Source organism: Onychostoma macrolepis, chromosome 21 (genome assembly GCF_012432095.1).
Source record: "Onychostoma macrolepis isolate SWU-2019 chromosome 21, ASM1243209v1, whole genome shotgun sequence".
In the NCBI taxonomy this organism is placed as follows: domain Eukaryota; kingdom Metazoa; phylum Chordata; class Actinopteri; order Cypriniformes; family Cyprinidae; genus Onychostoma; species Onychostoma macrolepis.
In genome coordinates, this window is record NC_081175.1 from 11,613,413 (window position 1) to 11,635,047 (window position 21,635).

At 37.1% G+C, this 21,635-nt stretch overlaps 2 protein-coding genes across 2 annotated transcripts; one reads left to right on the top strand and one right to left on the bottom strand.

The window, feature by feature from the left end:
* The first annotated feature begins 1,472 nt into the window (after window positions 1–1,472).
* Window positions 1,473–8,231, top strand: tnfsf10l3 (tumor necrosis factor (ligand) superfamily, member 10 like 3). Its single transcript, XM_058758315.1, has 5 exons — window positions 1,473–2,143; window positions 4,210–4,359; window positions 5,234–5,270; window positions 5,450–5,542; window positions 6,703–8,231. The coding sequence occupies exons 1-5, from the start codon at window positions 1,889–1,891 to the stop codon at window positions 7,158–7,160; spliced, it is 993 nt and encodes a 330-aa protein (XP_058614298.1). The 5' UTR covers window positions 1,473–1,888; the 3' UTR covers window positions 7,161–8,231.
* On the bottom strand, window positions 7,790–19,909 carry clcn5a (chloride channel, voltage-sensitive 5a). The gene is made up of 12 exons (XM_058758314.1): window positions 19,810–19,909; window positions 18,722–18,907; window positions 16,934–17,085; window positions 16,737–16,836; window positions 15,556–15,866; window positions 15,232–15,438; window positions 13,572–13,652; window positions 12,928–13,473; window positions 11,419–11,605; window positions 10,930–11,328; window positions 10,423–10,639; window positions 7,790–10,271 (listed from the first exon to the last, which is right to left on the bottom strand). Exons 2-12 carry the CDS (start codon window positions 18,864–18,866, stop codon window positions 10,181–10,183), a joined length of 2,436 nt encoding a protein of 811 aa, XP_058614297.1. The 5' UTR covers window positions 18,867–18,907; window positions 19,810–19,909; the 3' UTR covers window positions 7,790–10,180.
* Between the last annotated feature and the right edge of the window lie 1,726 nt (window positions 19,910–21,635).

Below are 21,635 nucleotides of genomic sequence, written 5' to 3' on the forward strand. Positions count from 1 at the left end.
AGAAACCATAATTCAAATCGTTTTTTTAAATCATATTTTTCCATGGAGAATGTATCGTGTTAAAATATGTTCACTATATGATGAAATATCTGCATATTATCTTAGTGAAACATATGAAAAACCTGGTTGGATTTTAGTTGACCATTGCATTGAGTAGGAAATGAAATTGATATTTTCGACCCTTTGCAAATGAGTTGTTATTGTGGCTTTCCCTTCTCCAGCTGTTCTCGGTCCCTCCTGTGAATCTGGTGTATGTGGGTGTGGGGAATCAGGGGGCCGCCGTAACCCACTGGCTGCTCTCCAGTAACCAAAACATCTGTCTCCCATCCCCATCATCTAAACTTCAGAAACATACCATCATCCTCCATGAAGAGGAAAACAAATAAACTCAATCTATGCATGAACTTTCCCTTTAGTTTTGTTGTTTGTAGCTCTGATTTAGAAACATCTCCTATAAAGAGTGATGTTCAGACCATAAGCTTACTGATACTGAGAGCAGGAAACAACTGGTAAACAAACCAGAGGTGAAAGTATAAATTCCAGTCTTTATGCTTTCCTGTTAGACCAAATGACTATACTGAGGATTTATTTTTTATTTAGTTAAACATGACCCATTTAATCAATTTGAATACATTTCCCACCTTATTTCTTAGAAGGTATGTTGTAAGAATGTGCCTTTACTTCAGTTTTAGTTAAAGATGAGGCAAAACACAGACTAACCACATATTTAAAAAGCTAATTTGTTATCAAAACGCATTTGAGATAGCAATGTGTGTGTAGGCCTACTCTCCTTTGCAATAACAGCTGTTACATTCATCTGCCATACAAAATGCAGCAAAACACACCTCTAAGAATAAAAATACCTGCATGCTCAATGATAAGTAACCTACACATGATAATTATTTAAATAATCATATATTTTAAAAAGAATATAATTAATTTTATGCGCGCGCACCCAACCTAGGCTTTCGATGTTTACAAACATTGAAGGGGTCTATATCAAGGAATTTTCTCAGGGTTTATCCATTTGACCTAATCAATATGTGCCTATTCATAAAATATGTGATATTTTACATATATCACAAAGTATAGTATGTAAATGTTTATGTAAATTTATAAAACGACTTTGTACACTGCAGTAGGCCTACTCCTTTTAGGCTACTTAAACTGCTTATGTAAGGGAAAATTCACCCAAAAATGGAAATTGTGGCATCATTTAGTCACCCTCAAGTTGCAAACCTTCTTTCTTCTGTTGAGCACAAAAGAAGATATTCTGAAGACTGTTGGTAACCAAACAGTTGACGGTAGCCATTTACTTCCATAGCATGGAAAGGAGTACTAGAGGTCAATGGCCACCGTCAGTTACCAACATTCTTCAAAATATCTTCTGCTGTGTATAATAGAAAAAGAAACTCATACAATTTTGGAACAAATTGAGGGTGAAGAAATGATGACAGAATTTTATTTTTTGGGTTAACTAACTATCCCTCACTCGCTGATGAAACGTTACCATATTTTATGATTAATTCAGACTAATTATATTATTATTTTATTACTACACAGCGCTTGCAGGTGAAAAGTGTGTATTGCACATGTAACAGGTAATATGGGAGGCATGAGGCGGTGACAAATGAAAACCGAGAAGGCAGGATGGAGAGCGGATGATATTGTATGCCAGTGTGTCGCCAAACTCTTTCAGCTGTTATTCCGCGCAGCAGCGTGTTTTTGCAGCTACTTCGCTGACCTGTTGTCGCTAAAACTCGAAGGACTAACTGGAACCTCAGTTTGCCAATAAGATGATATTCTTGTTATTCAAACCTATTCATCTCCTCGGACTTCTTGTGCGTGGTGGTAGGTAAAAATCAGACATTTTTAGTTAGTCCCAGAGATGGACATGGACTCTGCAGCCCCTCCTCAGAGCGTGCTGGAGTCATTCGACAGGAATGCCGCCGCATCCGAAGGCAACTGCGAATATTTACAGTCTGTTAGTAGCGAATCCAGCTCATTCATCATGGTTCAGCCCAAAAATCGTCTCGAAGTGCCATCCAGGTTGTGGGTGACAGCGGTTGTGGTCATCGTGATTGTCCTTCAAGTTGCCTCGACCACAGGACTCTTCATATACTTGAACATGTCAATGGCACAGGTAAAATTGCATTGAACAAAAAGTTGCATTGCTAATATTGTTGTTAAGGGTGATTTATGGAACAATTATGCACTGTCTATATAATTTTAAACTTTATATTATTTGCAGAAATTTTCCAAAATGCATAGCCTATGTTCCCATAACATCCTGCAGAACTAGAGCTCTTGTGCATTGTAAAATCATAATGGAGATCATCATGGAAATGGCATTAAAGTTTTTTCTTACCCTGCAGGCTGACATACTGTCATCTTGGTATCAAGTTTCCTAGTTTTCATTGTGTCAGCAATGCTTTTTCTTTGACTATAGTCTTGGGATGGTGATTACTGCATTTATTTAGCTGCCACAAGAATTAGGTCATCTTTGTCATAATCAGTTCTGATGCAATGAATCAGGTCAATGAATTTTGCTAAATTCTTGACCAAAGCTTGCATTGTATTCATCTAATCTCTGCTAAGAGCTTTTGTATGGTGTCCTTTGTATTCTGACACCTTATTTGTGTATTGTGTGGGAAAGTTGTCAAACTCCTGACAGAAAACGTCCCATGAGGCAAGCTGCGCAATGGAATGAATGTTAATGATTTTGTGTGCTATTGTTGATATTGTTTCAGCAATTTTTTTTCCTTCGCTGGCTGTTAAAACAAACAAATGCGTCCTTTTAAGCATCTCTTCAAAAAGTTAATTAAAAAAAGGTTAATAAAATTATTGGTCAAGGACTTTTCGGAAGGCTGAAAGTGGTTTAGGAAACTCCCCTCAAAGATAAACAAAAGATTTGGGGCTCTCTACCAGCATAAATACAAACTTTAATTAAACCAGAGGAAGGCTGTCAGGTTTAATTAGCATATTAATTACTTTCAAATCCTCTGCTTTATGAAAGCTCAAGGTCAGTGGTTTTGAAGAGGGGGTTTTGCAGTTTGGGCCTGTAGACACAATACACAAGGGGTCTTGAAAACAGTACTGTGCCAAAGTATCAGCCGCAGAAGCCTTTTTCCTTATCATATATTCTTGTGGTCTCTGTCAAAATAGTTTTCGTTGTGGGAATTTGTTTATTCAACCCCCAAAGGCCTCTGTTTTTTTAGTGTTTTTTTTTAGTGTGTGTGGATATAGTAAAAGTATGCAGAAATGATATTGACCAGGAAAGGCCGTTTTCTGATGTTATTTCCTAATGTTATTATTTTGACATTTTTAACCCTCCTAAGCTTTTTTAAAAAAAGGGTCACACTTTGGCTGTCATTTCTGTTTAAATGAATGTCACAACACTAACTTCCCTGACGTAGTAACAATGAAATTTTGCACTTTTGCACATTTTTTGGTCATTTCTAATTTATGTGTAAATTTCTATTTCACTATCATTTGTATAAGCAAATATGCAAACTTTTGGAACTTCAGTACAGTAAAAATATACACTTCTGTATGTACATTTGGGTGAGATTGCTGCCAAATTGTGTAAAAGAAAATTACATTTATTGTCATTTATTGTGAAAGAATACTAGATTTTATGCTTAGAAAGTTGGTGGGGTCTTTTGTACTTTGGATGTTTTACAGTCTCGCTCCTTCATTTTTGAGTGTTTCTTCAGCAATGTGGCTGATATATAGATTTTATTCAACATATTATTTGAAAATGTTTTACTTTAGGGTCTTTCCCATTCATTTCCTATGGTCGGGCAATTTTGACCACAGACAGCCAGAGTTTGACTTTTTTACAACCACTTAGACTCAGTGGGTCTTTGTAGAGATTGCATATCTAAAACAAAAAAAAGTCAGCAATTTCTGACCACCATTTGAACCACAACCATGAAACCATTTTATTAAAAAAAAAAAAAAACCTGACAAAAATTAAATAAGTCAAAAAAGACCAAAAAACCTTTATAAGAGTTAGAAGGGTGTAGTTGAGTTGAATTAGCTAATTTATAACTATACATTAGACAACTAACAAGCTAAGCTAAATTTATTTTTGAGTTATGAAAGTTCTGTCATGTATTCCTAAAAAAGAAATCTTTTTAGGATGTTTCATCAAATGAGGATACGTTTAAACATCTTTGAGTGGACTGGTGAATGTGTCATTGGCAGGCTCGGACACAAGGTGTGGTGGAGGAGCTGAGGTGTCTGGGTCTTCTGAACGCTCTGGAGAAAGAACAGGATGTACCTGATGACCTGGTCCAGCTCTTTGGTGAGCCGTGCATTAAACTGGCTGAAGGACTCAAAGCCTACATCTCCAAGGTAAAGACATGCCGTACTTTTAATAAATATGCAAGTACATCAAAAGCATGTGCTTTTTTTATCACACAAGTGATGAGAATTAGTCTGTTTATGGCAGTTCTCATGGCATTTGGATCTGGTGCCCTTTGGATATGCACATGACCAGTGGGAGACTAGCTGCAGAAAACCACAAAGCACTGGAAACCTTCAACACACAAAAACGTTCAGCACTGATCTGTTTCTTCCTCTGGAAACTAGGTTACATGCAACAGATTTCTGGTCACTCATTAGTACATTTTTGCATTTACTCAAAAATGCTAAGAATTAATAGTATGTTTGAAAAACGTTTAAAACCATTGACACATGTAAGATAAGACTCCAGTCATATCAGACACCTAACCACAGAGCACATCCCCAGCCATACTGAGATCACATGAGCAAAAAAACACATCTCTATAATCTCGCTAGTATTAAGCACTATAGCTCACTGAATGAATTAGTCATGGCTGACTGTGAATAGACATTTTTCTACAGTAGCAACAGTAGCTGGATGTTTTTTTTTCTTTTTGCTTTTGCATAATGCTACATCCACACCACTAAGTCCAAGATGACTGTCAAATCTGCAGGCTGATGGATATAATAAATATTTGATTTGGCCTGTTGCACTAAAAAATGCTCCAAATAAATCAAATGTAATGAAGCCTATTCTCTCTCAATTGTGGCTTTAATGTTTTTGTTCCACTCTGGTGTTCCAGAAAAGAGGTTGGATTGTCTTTCTTACATGGACTTGAATGTGGAAAATGTCTTAGCGATGTTGATATGTTTCAAGCATGTCACACTTTTTCAACCAAACATCTCATAAATCTGAGTACATTCATTTTTTGCTCTCTTGTAGGTCACAGAAACCGTAATCTCGAAACACACCTTTCAAGGTAACCTAAAACCACAGGAATTCAAGTGTTTCTTCCTCTTTGATTGAAGAAAATCTTTCTGCGGTTACCTGAACTAACCTACAGTCTCTTTTAAAATTTAGTACATCTGTATTTTTAAATGATTATTCTTTTGTGCTTTGTTAACTTGTTCACTCTTTGTTCTTTACTGTGTTTCGCAGAAAGAGTCGCTATCCCTCCACGTACAAAATTACTCACCACTGGCAGCCCACGGCCGTCAGCTCATCTTACTCTCAGAGACAGTGGACTGCAGGGTGAGTTTGCCAGCATGTTTGGTGTGTGTATTACAGAAGCCTGTACTCATGTCAGCAAAAAAAAAGTCTCTACAGCTGTCTTGTCCTTCTGGAAACAATCTTAACAAACCACTTCATTAGGAATTCAGTAACATAACAAAACATTTCTGACTGTTTACTGAACTGATATCTCACATGAAAACAGCAACAACAACAAAAAAATAGTTCAACAAATGCTTTGTGGTCACAAACAAATCGCAGTAGACATTCCCAAAAAAAAAAAGAGTTAATGGACCATGTTTTGTCATGGAAAAACAAGGTTTGCATAGTTTAACGATAACGGTAAACTAAAATAATGCCATAAAATGTATTGGTAACACTTTACAATAAGGTTTGATGTGTTAACATTAGTGAACTGCATTAATTAACATGAACTAACAATATCCTGAAGGCGGCTGTGTAGCCGATATGCGTAGATCTACACTTTTAACTGTTTTAATGACTTGGCCCAGTTAATTAAAGGCTTTATATTTGTATACTATACGAGTGCCTTGGAGTATTTCATCTTCTCAGTTTGAGATTCACCTCCAAATATTCAAAGAGCACCGGCGATTACGTGAAGAGACCAGTGCAGCATTCTTGACTAACAATACTTAATAATATGAATAAATAAGATTGTTTAAAATTGGTTTAATTTTATAATAATTATTATTTTATTATTATTATTAAGAGTAATTATTTATAATAATAATAATAATAAACATTAGTATTTTAATCTAATTTATTTTCCCTTTTTCCATTTGAAAAGTTTTTTTGCATTACTAATTAAAAATGAATGTTTATTACAGTAACTCAGTAGGAGGTCATGTGGACACAAATGGCTACAATTCCTCAGAATGAACCTGAAAATCTATTTAAAGGGATAGTTCACCCAAAAATGAAAATTCTGTCATTAATTACTCAGTCAAAGAGCTCTCAGATTTGATTAAAAATATCTTAATTTGTGTTCTGAAGAAGAACGAAGATCTGGAACAACATGAGGGTGAGTAATTTATGACAGAATTTTCAGGTTTACATTAATTAATGATATGAAGGAGTGTTGGAGCAGGGCTGAACTGAAGCAGAACTGCCGCTGTACACTGAGGTGATCAAGTTTTGTTGCACCTTCCTTGTTATACCAGGTACGACATCCTTAACCCCTCAGACTGACCTACACCAGTCTTGTCGCCATCCTGTTCGTTCCTGGGGGAACCAGAGTTTCGGCTCACACCTGCACAACATGACCGTGTCCAACGGACGCCTGCGTATCCCTCGCGCAGGCCGCTACTACCTGTACGCCCAAGTCTACTTCCGTTATCTCACCCTCTCCATTGACGATTACCACTCGGGCTCCGACAGCCACCAGGTGGTGCAGTGCGTCTACAAGAAGACCGCCTACGCCCGCCCTATTCAGCTCCTGAAGGGTGTGGGCACCAAATGTTGGTCTCCAGACAGCGAGAACGCCCTTCACTCCATCTACCAGGGGGGCCTGTTTGAACTTCGTGCAGGCGACGAGATCTTCATCTCCGTGTCTTCTCCCACAGCTGTGTATGCAGAAGACTCCTCCAGCTACTTTGGGGCCTTCCTGTTTGACATCTGAGGGACGCAGTTGGGCCTTGTGGTCTCATTCTAAGGGAAAGGAAATTGTTCCTGTTGGAAGGCCCCACATGGGAACCGCGAAGAGAGGGAAGCACAGATACTCCAGCATCTGAGGGGTTCAAAAGACCAAACAACTCAGAAAACCATCTAGTTATTGTGGTCTAAGGACCATTTGACCTTCATAAGCTGAATTTTAAGATTCAGTAGAGTGAGAAACTCTGGACTCCCATCTGAATGGGCAGATCATGAGCATATCTGTGAGGGCTTTGGAAAGACGTTTCTGAAAATGAGGACAATGACCTTCACTATTTAACCGCATAAAAAGCCAAAATAATTCCTTAAAATTAAGACTTTCACCTACAACAAATGCACAAAACTTTGTGCAAGCTGCTATTTGTGCACGCAAACCATGCCAGATTAATAGTTTCCCACTTTCTTTTGATGTTATACTGTTTATATTGTTCATTCTTTCCTAAAAAGACTGTCTGGGTCAGTGTGACCAATCATGGGCGTGAAGTCTCCAGTTAATTAAAGGAAGTTGTTTTGTTGGGAAGCACTGTGCCACACATACTGCATTATGAGTCAGACCAGTGCCATTCACTGATGTCTGAAGTAAAATCTAGCAAATAATCTAGAGCCAAAAATAGGGTTAGATGAAAAGTGAGACTTTGCATGACTCAAATTTGACTCAAATTTATCCAAACAATCCAAAGTTAAACTAACATTTTTCAAAAGAATGCCAGGACAAAAAGACAGACATCTTGAAATAATTTTGAGAAACATGAGGAACAACATTAATCACCAAATATCACACTGAAAAGAAACACTAAAGAGCATGTTACATGTTATATTTCATGTAATGCTTCCAAATAAATTACAATGATAATGAGACATTCATATTTAACACTAATGGATAATGCTGACATAAAAAAAAAAAAACAAGTTTACACAATTTAAACAATGAGTATAAAGAACCAAAAAAATGACTGCGCACAACCATTACATATTTTCTCAATAATTAGTATGGATGTTTTTAATAAAGTGGCCCTTTATTTATCAAAATGAGTGACATTTTGATAAAAAAAAAAAAAAAAGGAAATACTGTGAAGGTTAGCTAAGGACTGAGAACCAACCAAGCTAATGTGCCACTTGAGGAGTTTCAAGCACTGCTTAAAAGCATTCACTCTGTGTTCCACTGTGAGTTTCATAAACATAGAAGTGTTGTGGTATGCTAGCAAAAAAATGCAAATTATTAAAAAAGATCAAGTCAAACAGATGCAGGCTTAAACATTAAAATGGAAACATCTGGGTTGATATGCGTATAATAAAATTGCACGATTCAGATGACTACATATTGCATGCTCAGGTTACATTTGGACATGCATGTGATAGGAATATAAATGGTACAGGCAACGCATACAAGCAGCATTTGTTAATGGAGAAAACTTGCGTACCATTCAGCCAAGCTTCAGAAAAATTGTAATTATAGGATAATTAGAGATTGTGATAAGAGAAGTTATTCAGAATTAAAAGGCTTAAATCTGACTTATATTAACGGTATAATGTAATGCCATTTTGCATTGATTGCACATACATATTGTCCAAAAATAATGCCAACCTAACTTGCATAGAGAAATGCTACATAATGTGTCGTTTTAACAGTGGTATTAAAACATTTGATAACCACATAGTGTACTGATCAAAGGTTTCGGGTTAGTAAGATTTTTTTTAAGAAACTAATTTTCTAATTTATTCAGCAAGGACGCGTTAAATTGATCAAAAGTGACAGAAAAGAGATTTATAATCTTATTTCTGTTTCAAAAAAATGCAGTTCTTTTGAACTTCATATTCAACAGTCAAACCTGAAAAGAGAAATATTTCTTGAGCGGCAAATCAGCATATTACAATGATTTCTGAAGGTTCATGTTACACTGAAGACTGGAGTAATGATGCTGAAAATTCAGCTTTGCCACTACAAGAGTGAATTACTTTAAAATTATTTTAAATTGTAATATTATTTCACAATATTAGTGTTTTACTATGTTTTTGATCAAATAAATGCAGCCTTGGTGAGCATAAGAGACTTATTCCAAAATCATAAATGTTACTGACCCCAAACTTTTGAATGGTGGTGTAAAAATGAAGTTGTAATTTTAAAAAGTGCATGTAATCTGAAAAATCTATAGAGAATGAGTCTTTTAAAGTGTCATTTCTTGGCAGAAACTACACAGTGCTGCTTATGACTGATTACAAGTCTGGAAACGTGTTACAGACGTGACAAGATTAGGAAACTGTAAATCATCAGACTCATAAATGACCCATAAAGCATTAAGATTCAGCTAAAACAAAATAACATTTCTCCCGTGAGATTTCAGATGCTGGAATACTTGCAAGTGCTCATTTAAACAGAGTAAATCAAAAAAAGACTAAAAAATGTATATGAACATGTAAACAACAAATAATGGTTTTAACTTATGATTAACATCCATTCTGTAGTGGAAAGCAGGAGAACTCTGCAATGCACATCTGCTACCGATTGCTTGTGACTTCCTCTTGACATACACAAGAATGTCTCTTAAAATCTGAAAGATGAGGATGTGGTCTTTTCACCAGAGGTGTTTTGGGTTTGAGTAATACGATCCAACAGAGGCCGGGTAGGTGAATGTCTATATTTAGATTTATGCTACAAAATGTTACAGTTTTGCTTGTGTGGTATATATTGTTTTGTTTTTATGCACTGATATGTTATGATAGGTTGACTACCTGCAAACACCAACACTTGGTTGCACTCAATCCCACCTTTAAGCTAGTTGCCAGAGTGCATAGAACGCTGCTGAATGTCCTCCATCCTGCAGTTGTAGCGCCTGCGCCGATGAGGCTCTACAAATGGATTCACAGTGTGAATGGACGCTAACCCAGTACTGACAGTTCTGTAGTGCAAATCATTTGGCCAGACTGGTGTTTTCTGCCCAATGGGTGGTTTCAAACTGACTAGTGTTTCCTTACAGCCAGTTTGGCACTTCAGTTGAAGAGAATAGAGTCAGGGTCTCGGTTGGCCATCTGGGCCATATGTTTCAGAATGTCCTTTTTGGTGATGATGCCAAGTAAACGCCTGTGGAAAAACAGGAACAAGACTATATTGAGCTTATCCAACTATATGTGATGTGTAATAATTCTGACATATGTAAATGATGGACAAACCCAATAATATTAGTCGAGAACTTTAAAACAGACAGGCTAAGCTAAGCAAACCAAGGTTTTACCCATTGTGAGTGACGAGACACTGGCGCAGACCCAGCTTGCGGAAGATGTCCACCACAATGTCCATGGCAGTGTGGTCGGTAACAGTAAATGGGCTGAGATCCATTATACCACGAAGCTTCAATGGAGGAGGACTGTTGGGTGGCTGTGGAGGTGTGTATTCAGTGAAGAAGATTCGGGAGGCACTAACCACACCTTCCTGACGCTGACGAGCATTTTCTGCCAGAGGGAAACGGAGAATAATAAACCTTCTAATGATTGACCTACAGTATAATTCACATGATCCCTATAAGAAGGAATGTTTAAACTGCATTGTCCATACAATTGAAGTCAATGGGGTCCAAATTAACTTTGAACTCCATTAACTTTTATTGTATGGACAAATAAGACAGAAAGTCATGCAGATTTTAAATGACACGAGGTCAGAATTTTCATTTTTGTCTGAGCTACTTCCAAGATCTAAGATAGATGCACATAAAAAATGTCCACCTAGAGTTGTAATCTCTTACCAATAGAGATGACCAGATCCCTGCGCTGCACAAAGCCCACAAGTCTCTGAGACTCATGCGAGACCACTACAGGGAAACCGCTGTATGAGGTTTCAGCAATGAGCGACTCGACTTCCTCCACGCTCATCCCGTCCTGCGTGATCACAGAGAGCGGGGGGTCACTACGGCGGGGTCGCATCACGTCCATGGCCAGCGTCTTGTGGCTGAACTCCTCTTTAGGCTCCAGGAAGGGGTAACCGTTGAGACGGATGTGAGCCTCATAAATACCTTCTCGACCCAGAGCATCTGCCACCCATTTACTAGTCATGGTGGCAGCCATGAGAGGCACAATGTATTCCAGGCCTCCTGTTAGCTCAAACATAATGACCACCAGAGAGACTGTCATACGAGTTACACCACCTGTGAAAGAAAGACAGGCCTGAATAAAAGTATCTGGACAAGCCTGTAATGGTACATTTTTAATAGTAGACAGTTTGAATAGACTCTTACCCAGACAGGCGGTGGCGCCCACCATGGCATAGAGACCGGGGGTGATGCAGTCTGCTCCAGGTGAGCACCAACCTCTGAAGATTACCCAGTCATGATGGTAATATGCCAGTTGTTCCATACCCACACCAAGCAGCCTGCCTGCAATTGCTCCCACAGCCATACTTGGGATGAAGAGGCCAGAGGGCACCTGGAGGAACACAGGACACAACAGTGCAGAAAATAGCCTATGTAAACACTAAATTCTCTGAAAATAAACTGTCAAAAGGATTTTGTCAACAAATTGTCTTTCTAAGATGGAGGGAGGGATGGAAAAGTCAGACAAAATGGACAGAATGTCGGATAGAATGCATTGATAGATGGAAGAAAGGAAGATAGGATGGATGAATGAATGGACTGATGATGAAGAGAAAAAAAATAATGGAAAAGAAAGAAAGAAAGGGTGGATGGATCGATGCCAAATGAACAAAGAATGATGCATGATGAAAGGAAGGCAGAATGGAAAAAAGACTAACAGAAATAGAGAGATGGATGGATGAATGGATGAAAAGAATATAGAATGGATGACTAAAAGGAAGTAAGAAAGAAAGACAATGAAGGATGGACTGACGATGAAAGGAAGAAATAAAAAGAAAAAAATAATGGAAAGAAAGTAAAGTGGATGAATGGTTGGATGATGAAAGGAAGGTAGAATGGAAAAAAGAAGAACATGAAATGGATGGATGAATGTATTTATGGATGAAAACAAAAGGATGGATGGATGATTGAATAAAGGAAGATAGAATGGATTAATGGAAAAAAGGATGAACGATAAATTGAAGGAAGAAAGGAAGAATGAATGGACAATGAAAGAAGAGAAAATAGAATCGATGATGGAAGAAAGAATGGAAAAAAGAAAGACAAAGAAAGAAAGAAATGCATGAATGGTGGACAATTTGACAGTAAATATAAGTTGAGTTGAAATATGGATGGAAAAAAGGAATATATGGATAGTAGATGGATGGATGGATGAATGGATGGAATTAAGGAAGATAGAAATGCTGGCTGGATGGTTAGAAGGAAAGAAGGATGGAAGCATGGATAGATGCAAGGAGGGGAGAATGGATGGATGTAATAAAGAAAGGAAGGATGGATGGATGGATGGATGGATGGATGGAAGAAAGGAACATAAAATGATTGGATGGATAGAGAAATGGAAGAAAAGATGATGATGGAAAAAAGGAATATATGATAGATGGATCGTGGAGAGATGAATGTATGGGATAAAGGAAGATAGAATGGATGGAAGGATGATGGATGAACAGATGGAAAGAAGGGATGGAAGCATGAATAGATGCAGGGAGGGGAGGATGGATGGATGTAATAAAAGAAAAAAAGGAAGGATGGATGGATGGATGATGGAAGAAAGGATGGATTGATGGAAGACAGAAAAGAAGGGAGGATCAGTGGATAGAGGAAAGAAAGAAAGAAAGAAAGAAAGGAAGGAAGATAATATGGGCTTTGACCCTGTACCTTCATGCCGAAGGTCACCACTGTGATGAGCATCTTGAAGACCAGGGCCAGTGAGAGCTGCCACATGGCGGTGTACACATCTTGTCCTGCTGGTCTATCAGGCAGAGCATCACTGCTGCTCTTGGTGACGCTCACATTGGCGTAATTACACAGCTGTGAGGAATCCAGCAGACCACAATCGTTGAACAGCTCAGAGATCAGCTCGCTGGTGCTCATACGCGTGTAGCTGTTGGGGAACGCCAGCAGAGCTGTGACCGCCGTAACAACCAGCACCTCCAAAACAGGGTAGTGACCCAGCCGTGTGGTCTTACGCCGGCGACACCACGCAATGTTTGCACGGATGAAGAAAGCTCCCCAGATTCCCCCGAAAATACCCAACAGGACAAAGGGTATGAGCTCCAGCAAGTGCCAAGGGGAGTGGAACTCCACGTAGAAGAGCACCAGCCTACTGTTACCAAACGGGTTGATGGACCGAAGGGTGAAGGCCGCCACCAATGCAGCAAAGAAAGAGCGCCACAGCGTCTTCAGAGGGAAATAATAACTCACCTACAAGATAAAGTGAGAATGATTCTACTTATTAAAATGACACTAGATAATGTTGAGTGTATGAAATCATAAGTACTGTATGATAAGAATATGCTTGCCTCTTCCAGACTGAACAGAACTCCACCAATCGGTGCACCAAAAGCTACTGACACACCAACAGCTGCTGCGGCAGACAATACCTAATCAACATACAAACAGAAGAAAGACAGAACTGAAACAAAAGACCAGGCTTATCACACAAAAGGCTTGGATCAACAAAGGCCTCAAATGTAAAAATAAAACGTGATCCTATGTTTGGTCTCGTCTTCATGGTGTCAATAAAAAACACTCTCACAATGAGTAACATAAAACCACAAAAACAGGCATCCAGAATGTCCTTAAGAGTAAAGCCGCAAAAGTGTAACACAACAAATGCCGCTGTATTTTTAGAAAGAGAGAGATAGGAGATTGAAGTTTGCCTTGCTCCTTAAAAACACTGATCAAATATTTGCTGTTGGTAAGAATTTTGAATGTTTTTTAAAGAGGCGTTCACCAAGGCTGCATTTATTTTAAAAAAAATACAGCAATAACAGTAATATTATGAAATATTATTATGATTTAAAATAACTTATCTATTTGAAAATATTTTGAAAATGTCATTTATTCCTGTGATGGCCAAGCTGAATTTTCAGGATCCCTTGGGAATCATTCTGAAATGCTGATTTGGTGCTCAAGAAATATTTCTTGTTATCAATGTTCAAAACGTGTAATTTTGTGAAAACTGAAATTATTTTCAAGATTCTTTGATGAATAGAATGTTCAACACAACAGCAATTATTTGAAATATAAATATTTTCTGATAAATGTCTTTATCATCACTTTCGATCAATTTAATGTGCCCTTGGTGAATAAAAGTATAAACTTCTTTAAAAAAAAAGGAAGGAAGGAAAGAAAGAAAGAAAAGGGCCTCAATGGTAGTTTAACTGTTATTTTTCAGCCTTTTTGTGCTAATAAATATCATAATGATTTAAATTTTTTTGGAATGATGCCATTCCCAATGTTAGGAAAGAGTGGCTAAATTTTATTTTTAGAAAAAACTCTAATCATTGCACAGAGGAGTAAGGAGAGTTGAAATTATATTTATTATGACAGACATGGGTGTTTATTAAAGTGCCCCATTATGGATTTTTGAAAATTACCTTTCATGCAGTGTGTAACACAACTCTAAGTGAATGAAAACATCCTGCAAAGTTTAAAATCTGAAAGTGCACCATGTATAAAGTTATTGTCTCTGAAAAGAAAGAGTCGACTGAATCATTGAAACGAGTCGTTTTTAAAAGTACTGGGCTCACAAACGCTGCTTTATCAGACATTACAGGCATGATTAAATGAAAATGAGACCAATTGGACCAATCACCGCAGATTAGCGTCACCCAAAGGAGGGGTTTGGAAAAATGAATCGTTTGGGAGTCGTTGAGCAAATAAGGTAAAAAATAAATGCATATTATAAGACAATGAAAGTGTTTTTTGACCTTGCCTGCATGTCAACCTGTTGTTGGGGACTGCCAAAACCAAAATATGAACCTTTCATTACCCATAATAGAGTCACTTTAAAGGCAAATGTTTATTTTTCAGAGCCATAGAAGGGGTGAATTTTCAGTGCAAAACTAAAATATTTATAGTTATTTTTATTTATATTTGTGCACAAAAATGTATCAACATTATAGGGTGAATTTATGGTGGATAAAAAAGTATCTCATTTTCATCTACTCATCATACCTCTCGTCTCTTTGCCTCATTCCTACGGTACTTGGTGAACAGGTGGCATAGGATGTTGCCACAGCAACAGGCAACATGGACCAGAGGCCCTTCTTTGCCCAGACTGAGTCCAGATGACACAGCCAGCACCAGGGTGATGGTTTTAATCACAAGAGTCCATTTACCCAGGTAGCCCCTGATGATAAACCCACTCAGGATGGTCTTGATCTAGAATGTCAAACAAGAACCAGGACATTATAACAGTCACCTATATAGCAATATAACAACCTGTGTGTTAAAACGCAAGATTAAATATTATACTGGTAATAACATTTGTTTGCTTACCTCAGGTATTCCAGAGCCACAAGCATACGGGGCAAAGGCCCTGACTAAAGACACAGCCAGGAAGGAGAAAAGCAGCGCCCAGCACACATACATCACATAATTCATGATGTAGGCGAAAGGACCGTCATTAGTACCGACAATGAGCTCTGCCCAGCTTTTCCAGTTAGGGCATTTGTCTCTCTCCTGGAAGGTCGTCTCGTTGGAGTTCCAGCAGCAGTGCTCATGATTAAACCAGAAGCCGTTCAGACACACTCCCTCCTTCAGATCTGTCATCCAATGGGCAGAGATGTCGATGCCACCAGCTAGGGCACCTGAAATCAAACAGAACAACACATGCTATAAAACGTCATGGCGATGCCAAATAATATTTCAAAGGAAATTCAAATCTCTTTTTAAAGTGAAAGTTCACCCAAAAAATGTTTAATTCTGTCATTAATTATATTAATCTCATGTTGTTCCAATCCCGTAAACCCTTCATTCATCTTCGGAACACAAATTAAGGTATTTTTGATGAAATCCGAGAGCTTTCAGACCCTCCATAGACCACAACACAACTGACATGTTCAAGGCCCAGAAAGTTAGTAAGGACATCGTTAAAACAGTCCATGTGAGATCAGTGGTTCAACCTTAATGTTATGAAGCTACGAGAATACTTTTTGTTCGCAAAGAAAACAAAAATAACGACTTTATTCAACAATTTCTCCATCTTCTTCTTTGTCAGTCTGCTGATGCAGGAGCCAGCGTTCTGACGTAGAATCCGGATGTGCTGCACCTTGTTTACAAGCTAAGGAATGTACACGCATGCATAGTGGTGCTGTCGTGAACACACGTCGAAGACTGACACTGAATAAAGTCGTTATTTTTGTTTTCTTTACGCACAAAAAGTATTCTCGTAGCTTCATAAAATTAAGGTTGAACCACTGATTTCACATGGACTATTTTAACGATGTCCTAACTACATTTCTGTGCTTTGATTGTGGTAGTGCCCTTGCTGTCAATGGAGGGTCAGAAAGCTCTCGGATTTCATCAAAAATACCTTAATTTGTGTTCTGAAGATGACGACATGAGGATGAGTAATTACTGACAGAATTTTCATTTTTGGGTGAACTATCCCTTTAACTTGGTTCTCTATAATCACTCTTCATGATACTTATGCTTTATTGTTATAAAAACAATCCAACCTGACATTAGTCCCACGAGCAGCATGAGAAGCCAGCCAGAGAAGGCATCACTGATACTCTTCATCAGAGCCAAGGTTGACTCTTTACTCTTGGTAGCAATCTAACATGAAGAGAGATGAAAGATCACAAATAAACAAGCTGAAGGGAATGCATGATGATGATGTTTAAAACTCAACAAGATTCAATTGTACAGTCACCTCTCGGTGGCGATCCCGGTCCTTAGATTTCTCCCGGACCCAGTCGATGGTGTTGAAGTCTTCATATGTGCCGACCCCAGGCACTGGTTCATCTAGTAAATCCATCAGTTTAGGAACCCCATTAGGCCCATCACCAACTCCATATGAACCACCTGCACAGATAAGAGAGAGAGAGTTATTACGCATGCAGGTTAAAAGTACAAAATAAATAACCGAATGTGACAGTTAAAGGCCTCAGGTGGAATACCAAAATGATCACAAGAGCCCTTTTTCCACCGACAGGATGTTGGAGGCCAATCTGGTACCATTTCCACCAAAAAGGCCAGAGGTCCAGAAGACCTGAATTTGAACTAGTAGTCCTTTAAACTTCGCTTTTCTTGAACTAGGAAATCCTAATGTCAGAAGTCAAAGGCTGGGATAACATCATCAAAATCAACTGCAAATGAACTACTGTTCAGAAGATTGAGGTCCACTTTTTTATATTTTTGTATCATTTTAAAAATACAGTAAAAGCACTAACATTATGTAATATTATTTCGGTTTATTCCAATGTATCCCAAAGCTGAATTTATAGCATAATTTCCCCAGTCTTCAGTGTCACATGATCCTTCAAAAATCATTCAAATATGCTGATTTACTGCTCAAGAAACATTTCTAATCAATGTTGAAAACAGTACAGCTGCTTAATATTTTTGTGGAAACTGTGATACATTTATTTTCAGAATTCTATGACTACATGTCTTTACTGTCACTTTCGATCAATTTTGCCAAATAAAAGTATAATTTCTTTAAAAAAAAATCTTACCGATTTTTTGAACAGTAGTGTTTTAATATGCATGTAGTATTGCACAGTGGCTCCAGTCACTTTACTTTAACCGTATATTTTAATAAATAAATATTATTATTTATTTAAAGCTATTTTGATTATTATTAAATATATAGCAACATTATATATTAAATAAGAAGTATTATATATTACATTTCAACACAGCATATATACTTGTTGTGGGCTTTTAATGGAAATGGGATAAAGGTTGTCAATTCACATGGTAGCACACATTCCTGTTCCAGTGTTCACACTTCTTCACATGACTTTCATAGAAAGATTTTACTAGTACAAAGAACAGGAAATAAATGACACCACAAAAAAAAAAAAAAAACAGCAATAAAACTAGCTATGGTTAATAATTATCAATCTTCTAGAAACCAACTTTAATTATATATTAGTTACTATATTTTATTTACTACGTATAGTGCTCATAATTATTCAAAGCATACAAGTGTAAAGATTGTTTATGAAAAAGAAATCACAAAATGTTCATATTTAAGCGAAAAATAACCCATATACTGTGTGGAAGTAGAAAATCACACAGCAAACACAATACAAAGCAACTGATATCAAACGCTGAGGAAGTTCAAGGGAAACAGATGGATGTGAAAATCTGACACCGCTCAAAATATGAAACTAGGTACAACAGAAATAACTAGAGGGGACACTTTGATCTCAGTGATAAAAGGATTTCTGTTAGGGGGGCGGCAAATACCAAAGTTGTGACCTCAGCGAATTCTCACCGCTATTTTCTCACAGACACACAAACACCAGAGACCTATACATTACACATTTGCCCCCAAACCTATATCGTATGATGAGAGAAAGGAAAAAGTCTATGGGAATCTTGTGAATGAAGAAAAGAACACAAATGAATAAGGATAAAACTAGGCGGCAGCTACACTGGGGAAATAATATGACTTATATTGTCACCTGTCCATGTCATCATTGTCGCTCACCTGAGCTATAGTCCCGGTCCAGAGGAGGCACGTCATCGGTGCTGGAGAAGTCCAGCGTGGCTCCTGCGATTTCCACCATGTCCTCATCGCTGGTTCCGCTCTGCAGGCTGTTGAAGCTCTCGCTGCAATAGCCTGTGTTGTCCATCTTTCCTCCAGATTGTGGAGGACATGGAAATGTCCTTTGACCTGAGCATAATAGACTCCATTTGAGTTAAAGCTTGACAGGATCCACCCAACTATTAATGTTTACCACGCACTTATAGACTGAATAGTAACCTGGCAATGATTTACACCAGGGCTTTTTAACTGCATGATTCTGGATTACAAATAACAAAACACATGAACTTTAAATACTTAAAGCAGTAACAATAAGAATTTAAAATTTCTTTAAAGTTCTAACTGTAATATAAATAACTAAAGGCTTATATATATATATATATATATATATATATATTTTTTTTAAAGATTTACAAATACAGCCAGTGGAAAAATATAAATACAAAAACACAAATAAATTAAATTAAATTAAAACTCTGAAACGAACAAAATATTTTATAACTCTTATTTTTCACATTTAAATTTGTTTACAGGTATTGTTGAACTTCTGCCTTTAAATTTAAAACAAAAACTTATTTCGCCCCATATTTACATTTATGTGTACTATATTTAACTAATAAAAGCAGCAGATAAGATTAATGTTTTATCATCCGAGTTACTAAACCAAAGCTAATGACATCAGCAAACTTCAGATATGGGTCATTTTAGCTTAGCAAATTAGCTTGCAAAAAATATGAGCTATATATTGGATTGCGGCAAAATGGCATAGAAAAAGCGCCTGTAACACTCCTCCTAACATGCTTCGAGCTGTCAGCATTGATGTAAGTTACTATTATGACAAATTCACAAAAATACTCATGGGGCTGGTTAGCAGGATAGCTAAAGGGTTGCATGCTAACCAGCTGTCATTTTCATAAACTTAGGAGCCGCGGCTTAATGACATCAATGGAACTGTTTCAAAACATATGTATAATGTTAAGATACCGTACATTGACTATACTTAGATCAAAGTGAAACTAGTAAACATTTACCTTGTTTGCTATCTTGTGTCACTCAAGCGCCGATGCCAATGACGTACAATCTCCGGAAGACATGTATAGCCGAGTACCGATACACAAGATTAGACTTCAGCATTCGATTAAGAACGCCTCTCACTGTCATGCTGTTTTATTTACCTCAGACCCATTATTCTTCATAACTTTCTTTAGTTCTTTTTTATTATATACATTTTGGATATGTATTTAATCCCTTGTGAAAAGAGTTGCACTTAATTGAATTGAACGCGCAATTGTAGTGTACTTCAAATCTTAAAAAATGTATTTTGTAAAAGTATATTTTAAAAACTTAGGCTATTTGCAGATACAATAGAACTAATATTATCAATTAAATACCTCTTAGTGTATTTTAGGGTTTCGTAACGCACTTTTAACTTAACACCTTTACATTCAGCAGCGCACTTATGAAACTGGGTTATAAAAATGTGCTTTGATAGTTTGATCCTGCTTAAGTGGGTCAAAAAACCATTCTAAAGTTCAGCTGATTGCATATTATAACGAACTGTAATACATTTTCATTTAATCGTGAATAACATGCAATAAGTGTGCCAAAACTTTACATTACGTAGTTCTTTTATTTCATTAATAAATACAGTTTTTAAGTAGGCTATGCAAAGTATGCTATATTCATTTTCATAAGGGATGGTCATTGCAAGAAATGTCAACGGCAAAAATGACACAAATCATTCAAGGATTTATTTAACCAACTGTATTTAGTTAGGCTACATTTAACTAAGCCTTGCAAAATAACATTAGAAAATAAAATAAGAAATTAGTAGTAGCACATCTTTTACTGGTTATTTATTGAAATAGAACAATAAAAAAGTACTACATGTTTTAATAGGCCTAGTTTCAGGCTATATTTTGTACCCTAAGCACACAAGCGATCAATGAGTGGCTCAATGTTGCCATCTAGGTGACAGTGCAGACACATTGAGCCTACAGTACATACTGGTGGTGATCACGCAGTGTGATTACATTTGTTACCACAATTACGTGTTGCTGAACTTTACGGACTTTGTGTTGTCCTGAACCTTATGGACTTTGTGTTGTGATGAACCGTATTGACTTTATCTCTTTAAACTCTTTAAACCGCATCAAGACTGTTCCCTATAAAAACATGAAATCATAAGTGTACATCACAAATAATAGCTAATAGTACACAGATTTTCAAAACAGCTTTTTTTTTTTTTTTCCAGTTTGTGCCGATTAAACAGATTTTTGGACTGGATCACACTGTTCTGTCATTTGGAGCACAAGCTGAACTTTCACCGTTCACCAGTGTGAGGTCGGTCAGCAGCATGATGCGCATATGAACAGAGATTTTAAAATTATTCAATTCATCTAGAGTTAAATTCAAAATGTATAGCCTATATGAATGTTTAAAATGTTTATAGGCCCTATTACTGATCACCACTTCTTTTAATTTTCCCACCATTAAGTTCATTTTAAATGGTCCTGCATTGTAACAAATAATTTAAAAATGCATAAAAACTGCATATAGGTCTAATAATTAATTACAAGTCCAAAATATGGTTGCAGTCTTATAGTATCTGTTACATTATTCTGCCTTTTCCATGTTTTGTATTCATAAATTCATTATATTCATTTTATTAATACATGACTGACGCAATGGCGTGCAAGATTCTTAGTATGAACATGCCATATGTTATCTGAGTGAACTTAATGGCCTATTGATTTAGAGAGATGAGAACATACTTTTCTCTTTAAAGTTATTTGAAAATTTTGAAGAGATAAGCAACATATTATCCGTTGTCAAATAACTTCCCATGCAAATTCCC

Coding starts and splice junctions, on each gene's coding strand:
- tnfsf10l3 (XM_058758315.1), top strand. CDS start 1,889: ATGGACATGGACTCTGCAGCCCCTCCTCAGAGCGTGCTGGAGTCATTC. Junction 4,360..5,233: donor TCAAAGCCTACATCTCCAAG/GTAAAGACATGC, acceptor GCTCTCTTGTAG/GTCACAGAAACCGTAATCTC. Junction 5,543..6,702: donor CAGAGACAGTGGACTGCAGG/GTGAGTTTGCCA, acceptor TTGTTATACCAG/GTACGACATCCTTAACCCCT.
- clcn5a (XM_058758314.1), bottom strand. CDS start 18,866: ATGGACAACACAGGCTATTGCAGCGAGAGCTTCAACAGCCTGCAGAGC. Junction 13,653..15,231: donor ATGAGGCAAAGAGACGAGAG/GTATGATGAGTA, acceptor TATGTTGATTAG/GTATTGTCTGCCGCAGCAGC. Junction 11,329..11,418: donor GGGCGCCACCGCCTGTCTGG/GTAAGAGTCTAT, acceptor TTTCTTTCACAG/GTGGTGTAACTCGTATGACA.